We start from the raw sequence: 19,047 nt of genomic DNA, 5'->3' as shown, positions 1-19,047 counted from the left end.
CAGCATATGGCAAGTCCAACAATGGCATCCAATGGACATTTTCAAAAAGACTTGAAAACCTCGAATTTGCCGATGACCTAGCCCTCCTCTCACACCGCCATCAAGACATACAGAACAAAGTCATGGCCCTGGAAGAAAAGTCTCAGCGGGTTGGTCTCAAGATTAGTGAAGAGAAGACAAAACTACTGCGCTTAACTGCCAAACAAGAATTATAAATCACCATCTCTGGTACGGCAATAGAAGATGTCAGGGAATTTACATACCTTGGCAGCAAAATCAGTCAGTCGGGTAGAACTGATGAAGACATCATCGCTAGAATCAAGAAAGCACGCCAGGCCTTTGTAATATTGAGACCAATATGGAAAGCGTCCATCATATCCACAAACATCGAGCTTAAAATATTTAACACTAATGTCAAAGCACCCCTCTGCTCTATGGGTCAGAGACTTGGCAGCAGCCTCTTACGGTTCACACTATTATGTTATGACGACCGACCCAATCAGCAAAGTCCGGTCCGCATTCGTGCACCGTCGCAAACCCGCCTGGTAGCATCGTCACAACACACCTTTCGACTAGATGCTCTGCCGTCTCGGGTTCTTGCCCACAGCGTGGACATATTGGACAGGAAGTTAGCCCCCACCGATGTAACGCACTTGCCGTGAGGCAGCTCCTCGACCGAAGCCGATTCGCAGCTACCCAGTGTCTCCTCTTACTGGTATCAAAGTCTGGCAACTTCTCACCAAGCTTAGAGGAGTGTAGGTCCCCGCCCCCACGAGGGATTTAATTCGTCCAAACCGACTTCCACTCGTATGTACAGCTCTGTCCGTAGTCAGGGATTCTGCGTACAAGGGTTGCCGGGACTTAATTCGGCTCGAAACGGGGGCACCGTCCATTATGCGCATGAGAGGGGTATCCCCATTCCCTCTCTCTTTGATCTTACTCAGCCAGTTTCCCATAATCGTCTCCCTCCGGACATCGGGGGGCTGGATCGCTGCCATTATCGGGCCCCATTCTCTAGGGGTTGTTGCTAACGTTCCTGACACTATGTGCATCGACTTGCGAAGTCCACCATCTCAACGTTTCTGCTTCTACCCCACACTGGAGCACAATACTCCGCGGTGGAATAGCATAGTGCCAGGGCGGACGTTCTCAGGAGCGCTTGGCTAGCGCCCCAAGTCGATCCCGCCAGCTTCCTCAGAAGACTATTCCGCTTCTCTATCTTCCGGGCAACCCCTTCGAGATGCACCCGATAGGTAAGGCTGCGATCCAACGTCACCCTAAATATTTTGGATGCGGCTCATATGGGAGTGGCTGGTCCCCGACTAGGACATTCAGTTTGCGGATGTGCCAACCACTGCATAAGTGAAATGCAGTGGCCACGGTTTTTGAAGTGTTCATCTTCAGGTACCACTTGTCAAAGTAGGATTTGAGTCTGGTGACGTCCTCGCTGAGTACGCTCTCGAGACGGGTCCACACTTCACTCTGAGTAACGAGTGCCCAGTCGTCTGCGTATCCTAGCCTCAGGGAGGAAGTGTTCGGCATATCGCTAATGTAAACGTTAAACAAAATTGGCGCAAGTACCGACCCCTGAGGGACCCCATTCTTCAATTTCCTTACTTTGCTCGTGACGTCTCCGAGACTTGGCGAAAAAAAAAAAAAAAAACAACCTTGACCACATCAGCCAATATACAAACTTTTGTCAATCGCTGTCTTCGACAAATACTTAGGTTGAAATGGTTTGACAAAGTGCCAAATGCTGACCTTTGGACAAGAACAAACCAAGAACAAATGGATGTCCAGGTCAGACGCAGAAAGTGGCGATGGGTTGGCCATACCCTGCGGAAAGAGCCCTGTAATATAACCAAGCAGACTTTCGAATGGAACCCACAGGGCAAGAGGAAACGGGGTCGTCCAAAACAGACTTGGAGGAGAGGCCTTCACCAAGATTTGTGCGTCTCCAATCTTACTTGGAGTGAGGCAAATGTCTGTGCCAGAGACAGAATAAGATGGAAGAATGCTGTTGAGGCCCTATGCTCCGCCAGGAGCCAAGAGGCATAAGTCAAGTAAGTCAATAACATTAAATAGAGCACTTCGACGGATTAATAATGGTCAATGTGCTTCATAATAATATTTCATTTATTCCAACCTCCTATATTTCCGTTTCATACAGTACCAGTCGCATGCTGGGCATCAATTTTGTACTAACGCTTACAATATCCGCCACTATCCGGTACCAATTCCTACCTGAGTCGAGTGGGATAATGTATGTAGGCTAATGGGCCTTGACCAAGGACGCAACGCCAGGACAAGAATTTCCCACAATCACTGTTAACCATCTGGTCAATGATGACTATTAACATTTCTTTGACTTTTTTTTTTATAAGGCGAGCCGCCGAGCTATAATTGTTGCAATAATTTAGCATAAGTCTTTATACATAATAGGATTCATTAGTCTGATGTCACGTCCGCCCAGCAACGAACAGCTTAGTTCTAGATAAAGAAAATCGGTACTTTTTATTCTTCCTGCTGGCTAGAACATTTTCACATGTCATGTGATCAAAATGTATAAAAGTCAAAACACGATCAGTTTCAGTTTTATGTTTTTCCTCTGGATACACTTTTATGCTCGTCGGAGAAGAAGGGCGTCCGCCATTGTTCCGATAGTTTAGAACCAGTTACTAAGTTACTATGCTTCATTACGAGGGAAGTGATGTCACAAATGTTGAATCTTATTGTGGTTAAATGCTCCGAAAATCGGAATTACGTGATACACACGCACAATCACACACATACACTCACACACACACACGCACACACACACGCGCGCGCGCATATATTACTTGATCACACACACACAAAAAAAAACAACAACAAAAAAACACACACACACACGCTCAACCAACATCAAGCAGTACAAATCATATTCAAAACAATTGATAAGAACAAAATTCAACAGGATGAAAGAACAAACATTTCTTTAAAAGGATGATATAGTCATTATGAAATGTTCAATATTTTCATGCGGTCGAGTGGTTAAGGCATTGCACTGTGACCCGGAAAGTCCCGGGTTCGAGCCCCGCTTCAGGCACTTTCGTTTTTATTTTCTTGGGAAAGATTATTAACTCCCAATTTGCTCACTTTGGACAACATGGGTGACTCCTGTTGACATCAGACATCTTGTTTGATGAACTCCTATCTATATTCCTTCACGGAATGCCTAGGTGACGATATCTTATGATGTCGTGGCGGAAGAGCATAATTATTGTTATTTATTTTATTGTATTGTTATTGACAGAGACATGGTCGAAGTCAACACTGCATGTTGCGTCCAGATAATCAATATCGGGTGTGCCCTCCGTTGACATCTGAGGCATGTTTAAACCGACTCCTCGTGGGACTTTTATGAAATTCCAAACTATTTCTTGGGGGATATTGTTCCATTCTTCATTCAAATCGGCTCCAACTCACGAATGGTTCGGGGAAATTTTTAAAATGAGCTTTTACAGAGCGCAATATCCACGAAAGTGCTCAAATAGCTTTACAAAGGATTCCTGAACAACAGCAACACTTACCATGTAGAACTAGACATGACATGACGCCTGTTGGGCGATATTATAATTTTTTTTCCCACAGAGACAAAGCTGTGAACGGTGAAAGAATGTGGGTAAAGTGACTTTTCCAAGGACGCAACTGTGCTCCGACCGAGGCTCGAACCAAGGACATTCAGGTCCGAAAGCGAGTGACATACTACAAGACCACATAGCCAAGGAGATCCCACAGATATTCTATGGGGGACAAATCTGGGGAGGGGGGGGGGGGGGGCGTGCTGGCCACTGCGAAACTTCGATTCCATGATCTCGGATGAATTCTTTGCAGATAACAGCTGTGTGGGGCCTGGCATTGTCCTGTTGAAAAATAGAGATGCCAGCATTTTGAGTCATCACAGGTACGACGTGGGCTGTTAGGACGTGCTGAAGGTATTCGTGAACGTGAACGGTTTCCACTGATTATCACGAGAGGGGTTTTGTTATGAGCACGGATGCCACTCCACATGATTCAATCTGGTCGTTGAAGTGGGTGCCGACAGGTTTCCAATCACCTACACGCCCGTCGTATGCAGACAAATTAAAGCAGCTCTCGTCGCTGAAAAGAGCTACATCCCTCTGCGGCTGGTACCATGATATTATTACCTATGCGATGTTTGATAGCCCATTCGTACCGTAAGAGTCTGTGATGTTCGGTGAGGATATAACCAACATATGGTCTGCATCTGCAGCACTTCAGCCGATTTTCTTTAAGTCTTCTCCTCACAGTTTATGGAGAGATGCCAAAATGAACAGCGGTCCGGTCTGTAGAGCTGTTGTGGTCTTCGTGAAACGCTCTTTGAATGGCAGCGTCTTCTTCGTCCTTTTCTTTTTCGACTTCGATCACGTCCACAGTAGTGTCAATCCTACCGAACAATCGTGAATCGGTGTTCTTGTTGAATCCCAGTCTACTGGATTAGACTGCCGGCCCTTCTCATTTCAATTGCTTGATTTCTTTCTGCTTCTGATCGTCGTGGCGTTATGAATTTTTGAGAATAAAATCAAGTCATAAGAAATTTAAGCTTTTATACACAATTTTGAAAATTTAATTACGTCATATTATCATGGATACACACATTATCATGGAAACGTACATTATGACTTTTACACATTCTGATCACAAGACATATGAAAAATTCTAGCCAGCATGAAGAATAAAAAGTACCGATTTTCTTTTTTTAGAACCACGATGGTCGCCGTAGCTGGGCGACGTGACACCAGACTATTGAATCCAATTGCCACGTCTCATTGGAAAACTCCAATTTTGAGCCGTTGCGCATAACTTGTAGTCTTGATTTTCGATAGTTATAACATGTTCCTAATTGCCTTTTATCAAACCCAAATTTTAAATGTGGTGCATATCAATGGAGAGCTGATTGAATGACTTTCATGTTCATATAGATCAATTTAGAATTAACTTAACCAAAAGTCATATAGGCCAGTCTAAAACAGTCGCGTATATATATTCAAACTTAGCTTTTATATAGCTCAATATCCATTAAGTGTGCTCAAAGCGCTTTACAAAGGGTCCCTGACCAACAGAAATACGTAACATGTAGAACGAGACATGACGCCTGTTAGGTGAAATTACAATTATTTTTTTTCTGACAGCTGGGTACGGTTAGAGAATATGAGTAAAGAATCTTTTCCAAGGACTTAACTATGCGCCGAGCGAGGCTCGAATCCAGGACCTTCCGATCCAAAAGCGAGTGTCATACCACAAGACCACATAGTCGCATATATATATATATATATATATTATATATATATATATATATATATATATATATATATATATATATATATATATATAGAATGCGCTTGGCCAAGGAGTTCACAACATTGCCATCCGGAAGTATAACGGACCAACACACAAACTCTGTGTAACCATGAACTTTTATAGTCTGGTTAATACAGTTTAGTGAGAACAACTCACAAATGCGGATGGCAAAAACAATAACAAAGGCCTGAGTGACGTCATCTGCATACTATATATATATATATATATATATATATATATATATATATATATATATATATATATATATATATATATATATATACACCCTTGCCGCAAATTAACATTATTATGTCATTATCGTTCTCTCTCTCCCTCTCTCACTCTCTCATCATTAGAACTCAGGTATAGTAGGTCAAAGTCCGGAACGATGTTCATTGTGTTAACACTTGGCATTAAAAAAAACAAAAACATTTTTGGCTTTTTAACTAAATACGATTTGGCATTTTTTGGGCCAAATTCGAGAAATTTGTGCTTTTTTTGAGATGCCGTTGGCCTGCAGATTTTTGATTTGGTATTTTGGACTTTTTCGAGTTGTAGCAAGATTTACTTACTCAAGCCACCAAAATGACTGTTAGGCTAGTGATTCTAAATCCATTAGCTAAAATCGACGTCTTAAAACCACGAATGTCAAGCAGAGACTGTTTTGACCCATAGTTTATTGCACTCTATTAGGCAGGACATGCGGTTCAGACTAGAATCTACATAGCAGTCTTTTTTTTTTTACTAGGCTAGTGCCCGGCAGCCCGATGCCAAACTGACAAATTAGCATCATTTCCATCCAATTTCCAAATTAATTTCCTCTTCCTGTTCCCCGGTTCCTGTTATAACAAGGATTTTGTTTGAAGTTTGTAGTTTGTTGTTGTGTTCAGTTGGATCAAGCTATATCTTAGGCATAGATTTACATCTATCAAGGCCCTTAGACTTAACTTATAAAGAAGGGCCTGCATTTATTTAAAATGTCTTCAAAATGGTAATCTTCTTATGATACTGATAGTGGAAGGTTGTCAGTCAATATGAGGTAGGTAAAATACACATTGGTAAACAAAGCTGGAAAGACCTTACACTTACACCTGAAATCAGTGTGTTAATCATTTCCCTATTCTTCATGACTTTATTTCATATGTTTCAAACGTGTGAATTCGACATATTGGTATTGAAGTTTCACCATACCACTGCCTTAGTGGCTTTAGCAGGAATACGAGACAACATTTATTTAGAAGAAAATCTCTTAGTTTACCTAACTTTATCAATGCTTTATTAATTGTTTATCAGTGATGTTGTGAATTTGGCTTTTTTCGGTACGATTTTGGCTTTTCTTTCCTGGCCTATCGAGTCTCGCAACACTGTCTATTTTTTACTTTTACTTTCTGTTCTCTAGTCTCTCCTTTACTCGTTACCAAGACACGAAAACAAAGATGTAAGGAGGCAAATTTAAAATCACAATTGCAACCCAATTTTCGAACAGTAATCACGCATGTGTTACGAATTCAAACAATATTGCTGATTCTTAGTAGGCGTCTCATTGTGAAATTTGGGTGATATATTGACGCTGAACTGAACTGATCATGGCCTTCTGAAAATTTCAACTCATCATTGTCATTGTCATTGAGTTCATTGAGTGAGTTGTTTCAAATTAACTTTAAGTTTAAGCAAAAAATACTCTCCAGCTCTGCTTACAAGATCATTTGAAATGCCCATGTACATAACATTTTACGTTTGAAACGGGTCTATTATGAGAACTAATAATCGCCCAAAATGTGACTTCACTTCAACTTCATTCTCATTCTCTCTAGTAGTCTACTAGACTAGTGTAAAGGATTGTACCAGTGATATTTAGTGAGGATGTGATGTGGTTTGGATGTTGATATAAATGTGATGACTTAAACCCGTCCTGTATTGTAACAATAACAAACATGACCAATTTAATGAATTTACTCACTCAAGTGGACTCAGCACTCAGGCAGCAAAGATGATTAAATAAAACTCATGACGCCCAGTAATTCGTTGATATTGCCATTGAAAACTAACAGGCTTCAAGGTTGGTCCCTTTTTACATTTGGCCGTTTGTTTTGACTATTACTACGACTACTACTACTTCTACTACTACTTCTACTACTACTACTACTACTACTACTACTACTACTACTACTACTACTACTACTATTACTACTACTACTACTACTACTACTACTACTACTACTACGACTACTTCTACTACTACTACTACTACTACTACTACTACGACAACTACTACTACTACTACTACTACTACTACTACTACTATAACTACTACTACTATTAGTACTACTACTACTACTACTACTACTACTACTACTACTACTACTACTACTACTACTACTACTTCCTCCTCCTCCTCCTCCTCCTCCTCCTCCTCCTCTTCTTCTTCTTCTTCTTCTTCTTCTTCTTCTTCTTCTTCTTCTTCTTCTTCTTCTTCTTCTTCTTCTTCTTCTTCTTCTTCTTCTTCTTCTTCTTCTTCTTCTTCTTCTTCTTCTTCTTCTTCTTCTTCTTCTTCTCAATTATAATGATAATGATAATATGGTACATTAATGACAATAACAATAGTAATAGTAATCATAATATGATACAATAATGATGATATATAAGAATAATAATAATGATGATAGTATTAGTAGTCGTAATGATAATATTGAATTAAAAAAAAAAAACCCCAACCAACATAAATCTTTTTCACTTTTGACGTTTATTGTCAGATTGCAAGAATTTTATTTTAATAATGATAATATAGTAAATTCCCTTAATTCATCCCATAGGGGAAATTTGTCTCTAAGGTCTGTTCCAAGGGAAGACTGGAATAACACAGGCGTCCATTGCAGTGCGGCCCCACAAACTGAGCTAGGGGCGAGATGACTTCCTCAAGGCCCTACAGTGCAGCAAATATTTGAACCTGGTACCTCTAGAGTATGAAGCAAAGACATACAGCTGACCAACTTGCTGTCTATAAACAGTAACGAATAGGTGAGTAACGTCAAGTTTATTCACTCTGTAGTCCTCATTATAATGATAATGATAATACAGTCCAAGCCGGTTTATTGGGACAGCTCTGTTCCAAACAAATTGTCCCAATAAGGCTGTAATACGGCTATGTGGTCTAGTGGTATGACACTCGCTTTCGGATCGGAAGGTCCTGGGTTCAAGCCTCGCGCTCGGCGCATAGTTGAGTCCTTGGAAAAGGCTCTTTACTCACATTCTCTGACCGTACTCAGGTGTAAAATGAGTACCTGGCCGTTAACAGCGTTGTCTTTGTCCGAAAACTTGTAATATCGCCTAACAGGCGTCATGTCCCGTCCTACATGTTAAATGTTGCTGTTGACCAGGGACACCCTTGTAAAGCGCTTTGAGCACATTTAGTGGATTGCGCTATAAAAAGCTCAATTATTATTATTTTTTTTTTAAATAGTATTGTTACTGATGATAATAATGATTTGTTTTTTATTCACTTATCATGAAGCATAAACATAAAAATGTAAGAATTTCTGGTTGAAGTAAGAGGCAAATTAAAAATCCGTCTCAGAGGAACACTCACAAAATGCATCTCAGTTATCCAACAACAATCAAACAAATATGATGTAACTTATTCAAATATTATTGTTCATTATTACAGTAGGTGTCTCATGGTCAATTCTGAGTTGAAGCTGGATATTGATGCTGCTTACAAAAGAAAAAAATACTCACCAGTTCTGTGTACAAGATCAGTTGAGCCTACACACTGACCTATGTGTAACCTTTGACGTTTATAGTCTGGTTGAAAGAATTTTATAGGAATTTTTTGCTCAACTTGCAGTCTATAAACAGTACTAGATAGGTGGGTGATATCATCTTAATTCATTCCATAACCCAACGACAAGTAGACTGAAGTCAAGAAAGAGCTTCCTTACGGAAGAAAGCATCAACCCTGATCATGCAGCTGTATACAGACTTTTCAAATGGAGGGAGTGGGGCAATCAAGCAAATGAAGCTGTTGAAGATCCGAGATGGAACTGAGCTCCCCAGGAATGAATGGGTACCATTGAACAGAGCACGGGCAAAACTTGGGAGAACAGCTGGAAGCATGAAAAAGTAGGGGCTGGCTGAGACTAGCTTGTGAACATGTGGATGCCCAGAGCTGACGATGGAACACATCCTTAGAGAATGACAGGTCGAGCCCAGCTGCACTGACCATGACCTAAGAGTCTGCTTCCCAGATGCTGTGGAGTGGGTTCGGTGTTGGAGAGACAAGCTATGATGATGATGATTCCATAATCTACTACAGCTACCGGATTTTCATGTACTAATGATATTTAGCAAAGATGGGACTTTGGTTGGTTCGATGTTGATATAAATGTAAGGATGACATATCCATGATACATTGTAACAATATTGAATGGTGAATTTAATGACTATATGATTTTACTCACTGAAGTTTCAAATCATTTTTCAAGATCACCTCCCACTTACTCAATTACTGAGACAGTAAAATGACAACACCCACAACGGCCAGTACTTCTTCATTATTGTCATCGAGAAATGATCGCCTCCAAGGTTGGTCTCTCTTTATTACATTGCCCAGGTAATAATAATAATAATCTCATGTAGTTCCATATCTGAAGCAGACGTCGGAGGTCATCTTCCGCCAAGCTGATCTATCTCTTGCCAATTCTATTAAAGCAGCAGCGCCACCTTTCTCAGCTTCATCTGTCCAAGTTCTTATCCCTTTCAAATACGTTATTCTTTGTCTTCCTCTTATTCTTTTTCCATTCATCTTTCCAGTCAAGGCGAGTATTTCCAAACCAGGGTGGCGGATAATGTGTCCTAAAAATTCCATTTGGCGTTTGATGATTTTTGTTATCAGTGATCTTTTTCGTTTGCCATTTCTAAAATTTCTTCATTTCTTTTCCTTTCCATCCATGACACCCTCATCATTCTTCTGTAAAACCACATTTCCACTGCCTCCAGTCTTTTAACCATGGTCTTGTTTATGGTCCAGCTCTCACAACCATATAGCAGCACAGACAGTACATAGCAATCCAGGACTTTGATTTTTGTTTTCATGCTAATATTCCTGTTTTTCATAATTGTATGCAGCTGGTTGAATGCATTCTTCGCCATACCTATTCTTTTCTTTATTTCACAATCTGATTTTCCATTGGATGTTACATTGAAGCCTAAATATTTGAAACATTCAACTTGTTGTATTGTTTGTCCTCTGCTTGTTATTACACAGGCTGGTGGGTTATTATTTTTAGATACCGTCATACATTCTGTTTTAGATATATTCAGTTCCAGTCCCATATTTTCACTACTCCTGACTACAACATCCAGTAATTCTTGTAGTTCATGTTCAGATTCTGCCAGTAGAACCGTATCATCTGCATACCTCAGATTTGTTACATTCTTTCCTCCAATACACACCCCCTTCTTATGTTCGATATCTCTTAATATCATTTCACTATAGAGGTTGAATAAATCTGGAGACAAAACACACCCCTGCCTAACTCCTCTTCTAATAGGTGTAAAACTGCTTAGTTCATTGTCAACACGCATTGCTGCTTCTTGTTCCCAGTACAAATTCCGTAATATTCTTAAATCTTTACCATCAATGTCCAAGGATGATAGAATTTTGAATAGTTTTTCGTGTTGTACTTTATCAAAGGCTTTTGAATAGTCGATGAAACACATATACAGATCTTTATTTACTTCAATACATCTTTCCATCAGCATTGATAATGTGAATATTCCATTTCTGGTACCCTTGTCCTCAACAAAACCAAATTGCATCTCCCCAATTTCAGGTCGTATTTTATTTCTTATTCTTAGTAAAATTATCTTCAAAAGAATTTTTTGTGAGGTGGCTCATTAGGCTAATAGTTCTGTGTTGTTCACAATCAACTGCCCCTGGCTTTTTTGGTAGTGCTATAAAAATGGATCGTTTCATATCAGTTGGCATTTTTCCTGTGTCATACACTTGATTTAGAAGGTTTGTGATGAATTCAATCCCCCATTCACCCAGGCCAGTCAAGGCTTCAATTGTTATGGCATCAGGTCCTGCAGCTTTTCCATTTTTCATGCTTTTCATGACGTTCCTAACTTCATCTTTCATTATAGAAGGCCCTTCCAGTTCTTTTATCATAGGCATTTCTCCTCGATTATCAAAAAAAAGTTCTTCAATATATTCTGACCATCTGTTTAGAATGCAGTCTTTGTCCATGATGGTGTTTCCACGCTTGTCTTTGATGCATCCACTTTTAGCACCTGATTTAGTTTTGTTTGTCACTTCTTTGATTTTCTGATGGAAGAATTTGCCATTTTTTTCTTTGCAGGACATTATATAGTGACATTGTTCATTTATCCAGTCTTCTTTAGCTTCGTTGCATTTTCTTTTTATCTGCCTGTTCAGAGTCTTGTATTTTTCTTCCTGATTTTTGGCCTTTCTTCTCTCATTCATTAATTCTAATATCTCTGGAGTAATCCATTTCTTCTTCTGCAACTTAAGTGTGGTTGGAACATTTTCTTCTAATGATGCAGCAACACTGTCTTTAAACTGCTCATATTTCTCTTCTATATCTGTTAGTTCTCCAAGCACTTCAAACTTGTTTCTTACTGATAGTTCAAATTTTTCTTGTATCTTCTGTTCCTCCCGGAGAATGTCTAGTTGGTATTTAGGTTTAGCCTTTGCTCTTTTGCAGATTTTCAATTTAACTCGTATGGGGCATAGCACAGGTATATGATCGCTGTTACAGTCAGCCCCCGGCATAGATTTGGCATACGAAACCGAGTTTCGGAAACGTTTGCTGATGAGTATGTAATCTATTTGGTTTCTCACTCCATCTCCAGGACTTTTCCATGTCCACTTCCTTCTATTGTGGTTTGTTGACCAAGTATTTGTGATTGTCAGATCATGTTGACGGCACCATTGAATAAGACGATCACCTCTGTCATTTTTGTCTCCCAGACCATGTGGGCCCACAATATCTTCTATTCTTTCTCGGCCCACCTTGGCATTAAAATCGCCCATGATGAGTTTTATGTCTGAAGACTTAAACTGATGCATTGCTTTATCTATTTGTTGATAGAAATTTTCCACTTCTTCATCATCGTGACTGGTGGTTGGGGCGTATATTTGTAAAATATCAAAATCAAAAGGTTTTGCTTGTAGTTTGATTGCCATTACTCTGTCTGATATGGGCCAGAATCCTTTGACTGCTCGCGCCGTTTTATTATCTAGTATAATTCCAACTCCCCTTTGGTGTTCTCCTCCTCCTGAGTATATAATTTTACAGTCATCATAATTAAGTTCTCCTGCTCCTTTCCATCTAACTTCTGATAATCCTAAAACATTGATATTCAATCTCTTCATTTCCATAACTACATTTGCTAATTTTCCTTTCTGGTACAGACTTCTTACATTCCATGTTGCTGTTCGTAATGTTTGGTGGTGCACAGTAGCTGGATGACGGTCGAGAGTCACCTGTTCACCTGCATGACTATCTCTACCGGACGAGGCTGTAATCGAGTTGCTCGAAAAACATCCATTGACGTCGTTGACTAGATTCGCTTGGACGGACATCATGACGATCTTGGGATGATACGTCAGTGGTTTCCCGTTGCCTTCTGACGGATTTTTATCTGGTTTACTCCATAGCCTTTTGACCTCCCGGTCATAACCCACAAGGCAGTGGGAGCATTTGGCAGGTTTTAAGGCGCCTCCCATTCACCTTGATAGTCCCTTCATAGAGTATATGAGGCATTTTGTATGTGTAGCTGTGCTGCCAGACTACCCAACCTCACTCTCCACGACTATCGCCAGTTGGTCCGCGGCTTTACAGCTAACCTATAGATCAGGATCTGTAGGCCGTTCCACGATCCGCCACCTGTGGACGCGCTGGGTTGGGGATGGTCGCCCCAGTTGTACCCAGAATAATAATAATAATAATAATAATAATAATAATGATATGATGATAATAATAATAATATGTGATGGCGTGCCACGGTTCGCTCCAAAACTTACCTTATTGAACATAGAAAAAAGCCAATGTATCTCAAAACTGACTTAAAAAGTGGAAATGCTTTAAAATTTTGTTTTGACTTATATGATATTTCTATCATACAATCATACCTTTTTCATCAAAAAGGTCATTGAAGTATTTAAAATTAATTTTAAAGAGGGTATACTCTGTATTCACTTGTTGAAAGAGTGATAATTTAGACGTCAACGACTCTTTAGTTTGGCAAAAGAATGCCAATCTGGTAAACTGGCAATTTTTTCCTTAAGGAATATATCCATTTCTTTGTTCCCAAGGCTGTTTTTTGCCCTTTGATCCCATCAAGCGGTCAAATTAAATCTTTGAAAAGAGTCTAGTCAATTTCTCAAAAATATCTTCTCTCTCATTGGTCCCCAGGATCACATGGTCATGATAGGCAAAATTGTCGCCTGTGCTACATGGATGTGTCTTCACATAATGTTGCAAGAAATTCGAATACCTTCGTCTCAACTAGCAATTTATAAACAATAACAAATAGGTAAGTGATATCAACATAATTCATTCCCTAATCTACTACGGCTACATGATTTTTAATGTATGAATATTTAGCAAAGATGGGACATGGGTTGGTTTTATGTTAATATAAATGTAAGGATGGCATATCCATGATACATTGTAATACTATTGAATGGTGAATTTAATGACTATATCATTCTACTCAAGTTTCAAATTGTTTTTCAAGGTCACTTCCCACTGACTCAATTACTCAGGCAGTTAAAATGACAACACCCACAACGGCCAGTACTTCTTCATTATTGTCATCGAGAAATGATCACCTCCAAGGTTGGTCTCTCTTTATTACATTGCCCAGATATTCATTTGATGATGATTATAATAATAATGATTATGATGATGACGATAATAATTAAAATATGTGATGATGCGCAACAGTTTGCTCCAAAAGGTACGCCTACTGAACTGAGAAAAAAGCCATTGTATCTCAAAAATAACTTTAAAAAGTGAAAATGTTAAAAAAATTTTTTTTGGACTTTTTAAGTAATTATTCTATCGTACAATCATGTTTTTTTCATCATATCTTTGAATTATTTAAAATTAATTTTAAAGAGGGTATAATCTTTCTTCACCTGTTGAAAGAGTGGTAATTTCGACGTCGACTTGAATTTTTATGAAAGGAACTGTTTGCCATAAAACTAAACAATCTTTTATTGGTCTAAAATTAAGGAGGCAAAGTTTCCCCCTATAGATAAAGTTACTCCCGTTGACGGCATTTCTTTCTTTTTGAATTTTACAGACAAAGTCTACAGTAGCAAGTGTTTCCTTGGGACAACCCTGAGAGAGGAACTTTCATCTAATTGTGAGTACATTGTATAGAATGTAATAACTGATTTTTTATAAATAGTTAATTTCTGGTTGTACGGACATTGTTATTTTTTCCTTGTTCTGCTGCCATTTCATCTTTTCTTTTAGAAGATTGCCATTGCTTTACCATTTTGACATATATATATATTTGTAGAGATAGTAGTGCACTTGCTGGCCAGCATGAATTGACACAGTTTAATACCTCATATCTCCCAATACCTCTGTGATAAAGCACTCAACTCACCAGCAAAGAGACTGATATCAATCCAGCAATTTCTTCTGAGCCCCATCCCGTGTTCAACCTGTGATGTTGAGAAAATCATTATCTATTAAGATAATAGAAATTGAGTTCAAATTATATTCAGCGCTTGAATAATGAATTGTATGTCGACCTATCATCCCATTCATTGAACGGGCAGCTGTGCTTACAAGTTATAAAGTCTTCACTTCTTGCTGATATTTATTCTCATGATTAAAAAAGAAAATTTGTTTTCATTTTCCAGATTTTGGGATTGCAGATCTCAATCAAGATGATTTGAAAATCCCATTCTTGCAAGAGATGATATCTAATCATCGGTGAGTAGCCCTTTAGATTTCTATAGAGCACTTGAAATTAGAGATTATCACAGTGTCCGAGTGTTAGGCTTAGACAATGTGCGGCTATGTGATCTTGTAGTATGACACTCGCTTTCAGATCGGAAGGTCCTGGGTTCGTGTCTTGCTTGGCGCAAAGTTGAGTCCTTGGAAAAGGCTCTTTACTCGCATTCTCTCACCGTACTCAGGTGTAAAATAAGTTTACCTGGCTGTTAACAGTACCTAATCTTTTTTTTTTTACTGGAGGGGTCAGTCTATGTGTGTGCGTCAAAGTTCAGTCAATTTTTACCTCCTGAATTGGTAACCCTTTTATCTTTTTATTTGCCTTAAAACATTATTTAGTTGGAGCATTTTATACAATTTACTTGTTACTCCTTATGTTCCTCACTGCACAATGATTTTCTTATTCAGCAGGTTATTGAGGTTTGTTCCATCTGTGTGGTTGAACAAAATATAACTGGTTGGGGATCCTGACCTCCCATAGCGGGCAGGGAGGGACATACTGTGTCTTCTATACCCTTATATCTGTTTTCCAACATGCTTTCTGCCTTTGTCTTGGAATGAGATTACTTGTTTTTTTCCTGGCCCTGGTCGGAGTCCTGGCTGGGAGGGAAACAGTCAAATGCATAGTTACTGTTTTGGGAGATGATATTTTTTTTCCTTGTAAATCATCTCTCTGTTATGTATTATTATTTTTATTTTGAATGTATAATGTAAGCATTTGAGTGTGTTCCTCTTTGTTGGATTTTGTGCTTGTGTCTGGATGAGACTTGTAGGTGATTTCAAACTAAGTACATTGGTGGTATGCTCTTGAAATCTACATCTGATCCCTATTTGTTCCCAGTTCCCCTTTGTCTTACTTTTTCTTGGGTGCTTTAATTGTAATTCTAGAACTTTTTACTATCCCATTTTCTTCCTTTTTACTGGCGCTGATATAACCTAAATGTGTTGCAAGCGCCGTAAAACCCTTAAAAACAAAAAAACAAACAATAAAATATAATGTAATAATCTATATATTCTTCTCTCTTCTTGTCCAGAAAATGTCCCTATTGGAGACTCCTAAAATATTATTGCCCATGCATACTGGATTTTCCTGTCAATAAAAAGTGCAAGCCAATGAAATTCCCCAAACCGACTACGACCGAGTTATTATCGGACCATTCCACGATGGGAAGTCTTCACTCTTTTGTATGTTCCATTTTGAAAAGATTAATCCCACTGAATTTTTTTGGTAACATTAGAAATAGGAGGACTTTCTTTAAAAATATCAAAGGTTTGTTATCTGTCCAAAAATATGGAACAATATCTCTAGATTTTTTGATAAGGGACTTGACAATTTCAAAAATGTCGTGGATTTCCGACCTAAGCCACAAAGAACAAAAAGAGTCAGTTTTGAAATGTGTAGATTTTTTAGTCACCAAAATTATTTGCCCTCTTATTCAGTCTTTCTTTTTTTCTGTAGACTCATCTTATGCTAAAATCAATTTATTTTTTTTCCGCAAAAGGGTTTGGCACATATTGAGGCATAAAGCATTTGCTGATTTTTCAAAATTTTGTAGATTAAATGTTATTTCTGAGAATTATTATAAAGATCTTCTTCAACATGGGGAATGCTTGGGTTCTGCTAAAATTGATTTCATTCTTAAAAAATCGTCTTTGAGACCAATCAGTAATTTGTCTTTTCGAGAGAACGGGAGGGCATGTATTAATAATCAGTTAAAATCATTGTTAGTCGTCTTGAATTTTGAAAAAGAAACAAACAAGCTGAAGTTTGGTGCCACTGCAATGGGAAAATTGGATTTTCATAAGAAATTTCGAGAATTCATGTTGAAGATAAGAAATGATAAATTTCCAAAATTGTATTTTGTGACAGCAGATGTTGAAAAATGTTTTGATTCCATCCAACCTTCCTTGCTTCTTGAAATTTCTCAGACTTTAATGAGATTCCAATTTTACACCATTTACAAATATAAACGATATTATTATAATTCTGAAAAGAAGCAAGTGCTTCGTTATTTTGAGAGTATTCATTTCCTGACTGATGCTCAACACAAATATGGCAATGTTGAATTAATAAGTCACAGAACTGTTGAAAATAAATCGTTGTTAAAAACCTTAAAAGCGCTGTTGACGAATAATGTTATTAAAATGGGTAAGCATTATTACTTGCAAAAAAAGGGGATTGCCCAAGGGTCAAAACTTTCAAGTGTGTTAAGCGCTGCATATCTAAGTTATATCGAAACTAAAATCAATATGGCAGTTGGTGTAAATGACTTCTGTGTGAGGATAGAGGATGAATATCTCTTTATCAGCACCATGAAAAGAAGTGCAGAATGTTTTTTAAGAGATTTAATCCTCGGCCTCCGTAGGTTTGAATGCAACATCAATATAAACAAATGTGCTGCCAGTTTCAATTGTAATTTAGGGTCACCGATCGGAGAAATTACAAAATGTCCCGATATGAAATTCTTCGGTCTGTCCCTCAGTTCTACTGATTATTCTGTGTCCTCTGACTATTCTCTTTATAAAGGACTTCAGGCATCAGATGTCGTCACATGCCGGTTGACCAGAAATCCTGGAAGGAATCTACAGAAAACTGTTGTGAGAAGTTTATATCACAAATGTGATGCAATTCTTTTTGATGGAGCTTTTAACTCTCAACTAGTCATGAGAAGAAATGTCCTGCAAATTTTTTGTATGACAGCAATGAAGTATCATTTTCTGGTGATGCGTCTTCCATGGCAAAACAGAGTTGATAAAAACCCATCATTTTTCTTAAATATTATATTAAGTCTTCCTGCTTTATTGCACAGGTATATCACTCGTGTAAATTTAAAAATTGTCACTAACAACATTTCTCCCTTGCCAATAGAGACAATTAATGGTCTATGTTTTAATGCTTTTCTCTATAAGTTGGGAAAGAACAAAAATATTTATCATAAAATACTGGATGAACTTAAACAACACGTTTTGCACAGTCATTTTGTTTCTGAAAATGTTGTAAATGAAGCTTTTGACAATATCTTTTTGAGATAATTGTAATCAATCAGACTTTCACTTATAAATAATGTATGTATTTAAATGAAATGAATAATGTTGTATCTTATCATCTGGAAAGACTAAATCGGATGTCATTACTTGAATCCTGAGAGAGATAAAAGTCCAAGTCGTTATAAAATCGTTCAATAATTTTGTTACTTCAATGTATGGTAAATATGACATGAATTGTTAATATAATCTTTTTCTTTTTTTTTTTTTTCTTTTTTCTTTTATGTACAATTATTCTCACTAGCTATTCTTTTTTTCATTGCTATTGTAAAGTGCTATAAAGCATTATACCCACGTACCCAAAAAACGTGAAAACCAAAGTAACTCATAATTTTTGTGTTTGTTAACCGATTCATATCAAATTTGAACAGAAGTTATTGCATTCATCAGCATTACGTAAAATGTAAATAAAATTGTCATTCAGCTTATTATCGGACCATTCCACGATGGGAAGTCTTCAGTTCTATTTTGAAAAAATTAATCCCATTAGTAATAGGAGGACTTTCTTTAAAAATATCAAAGGTCTGTTATCTGTCCAAAAATATGGAACAATATCTCTAGATTTTTTGATAAGGGACTTGACAATTTCAAAAATGTTGTGGATTTCCGACCTAAGCCACAAAGAACAAAAAGAGTCAGT

The 19,047-nt window shown here is 38.0% G+C and overlaps 1 protein-coding gene across 1 annotated transcript; it reads left to right on the top strand.

Moving 5' to 3' along the window:
• Positions 1-7,052: 7,052 nt before the first annotated feature.
• On the top strand, positions 7,053-18,508 carry LOC144964495 (telomerase reverse transcriptase-like). The gene is made up of 8 exons (XM_078898864.1): positions 7,053-7,423; positions 8,178-8,382; positions 9,846-9,945; positions 13,803-13,923; positions 14,128-14,228; positions 14,698-14,760; positions 15,269-15,341; positions 16,397-18,508. Exons 5-8 carry the CDS (start codon positions 14,165-14,167, stop codon positions 18,393-18,395), a joined length of 2,199 nt encoding a protein of 732 aa, XP_078754990.1. The 5' UTR covers positions 7,053-7,423; positions 8,178-8,382; positions 9,846-9,945; positions 13,803-13,923; positions 14,128-14,164; the 3' UTR covers positions 18,396-18,508.
• Positions 18,509-19,047: the final 539 nt, after the last annotated feature.

This window comes from Berghia stephanieae, chromosome 2 (assembly GCF_034508935.2).
Source record: "Berghia stephanieae isolate SIO BIC M18660-M18661 chromosome 2, UCSD_Bste_1.3, whole genome shotgun sequence".
Classification (NCBI taxonomy): domain Eukaryota; kingdom Metazoa; phylum Mollusca; class Gastropoda; order Nudibranchia; family Aeolidiidae; genus Berghia; species Berghia stephanieae.
Note: the sequence above shows the minus strand (reverse complement) of the source record. Positions and strands in the feature narration are given on the sequence as shown.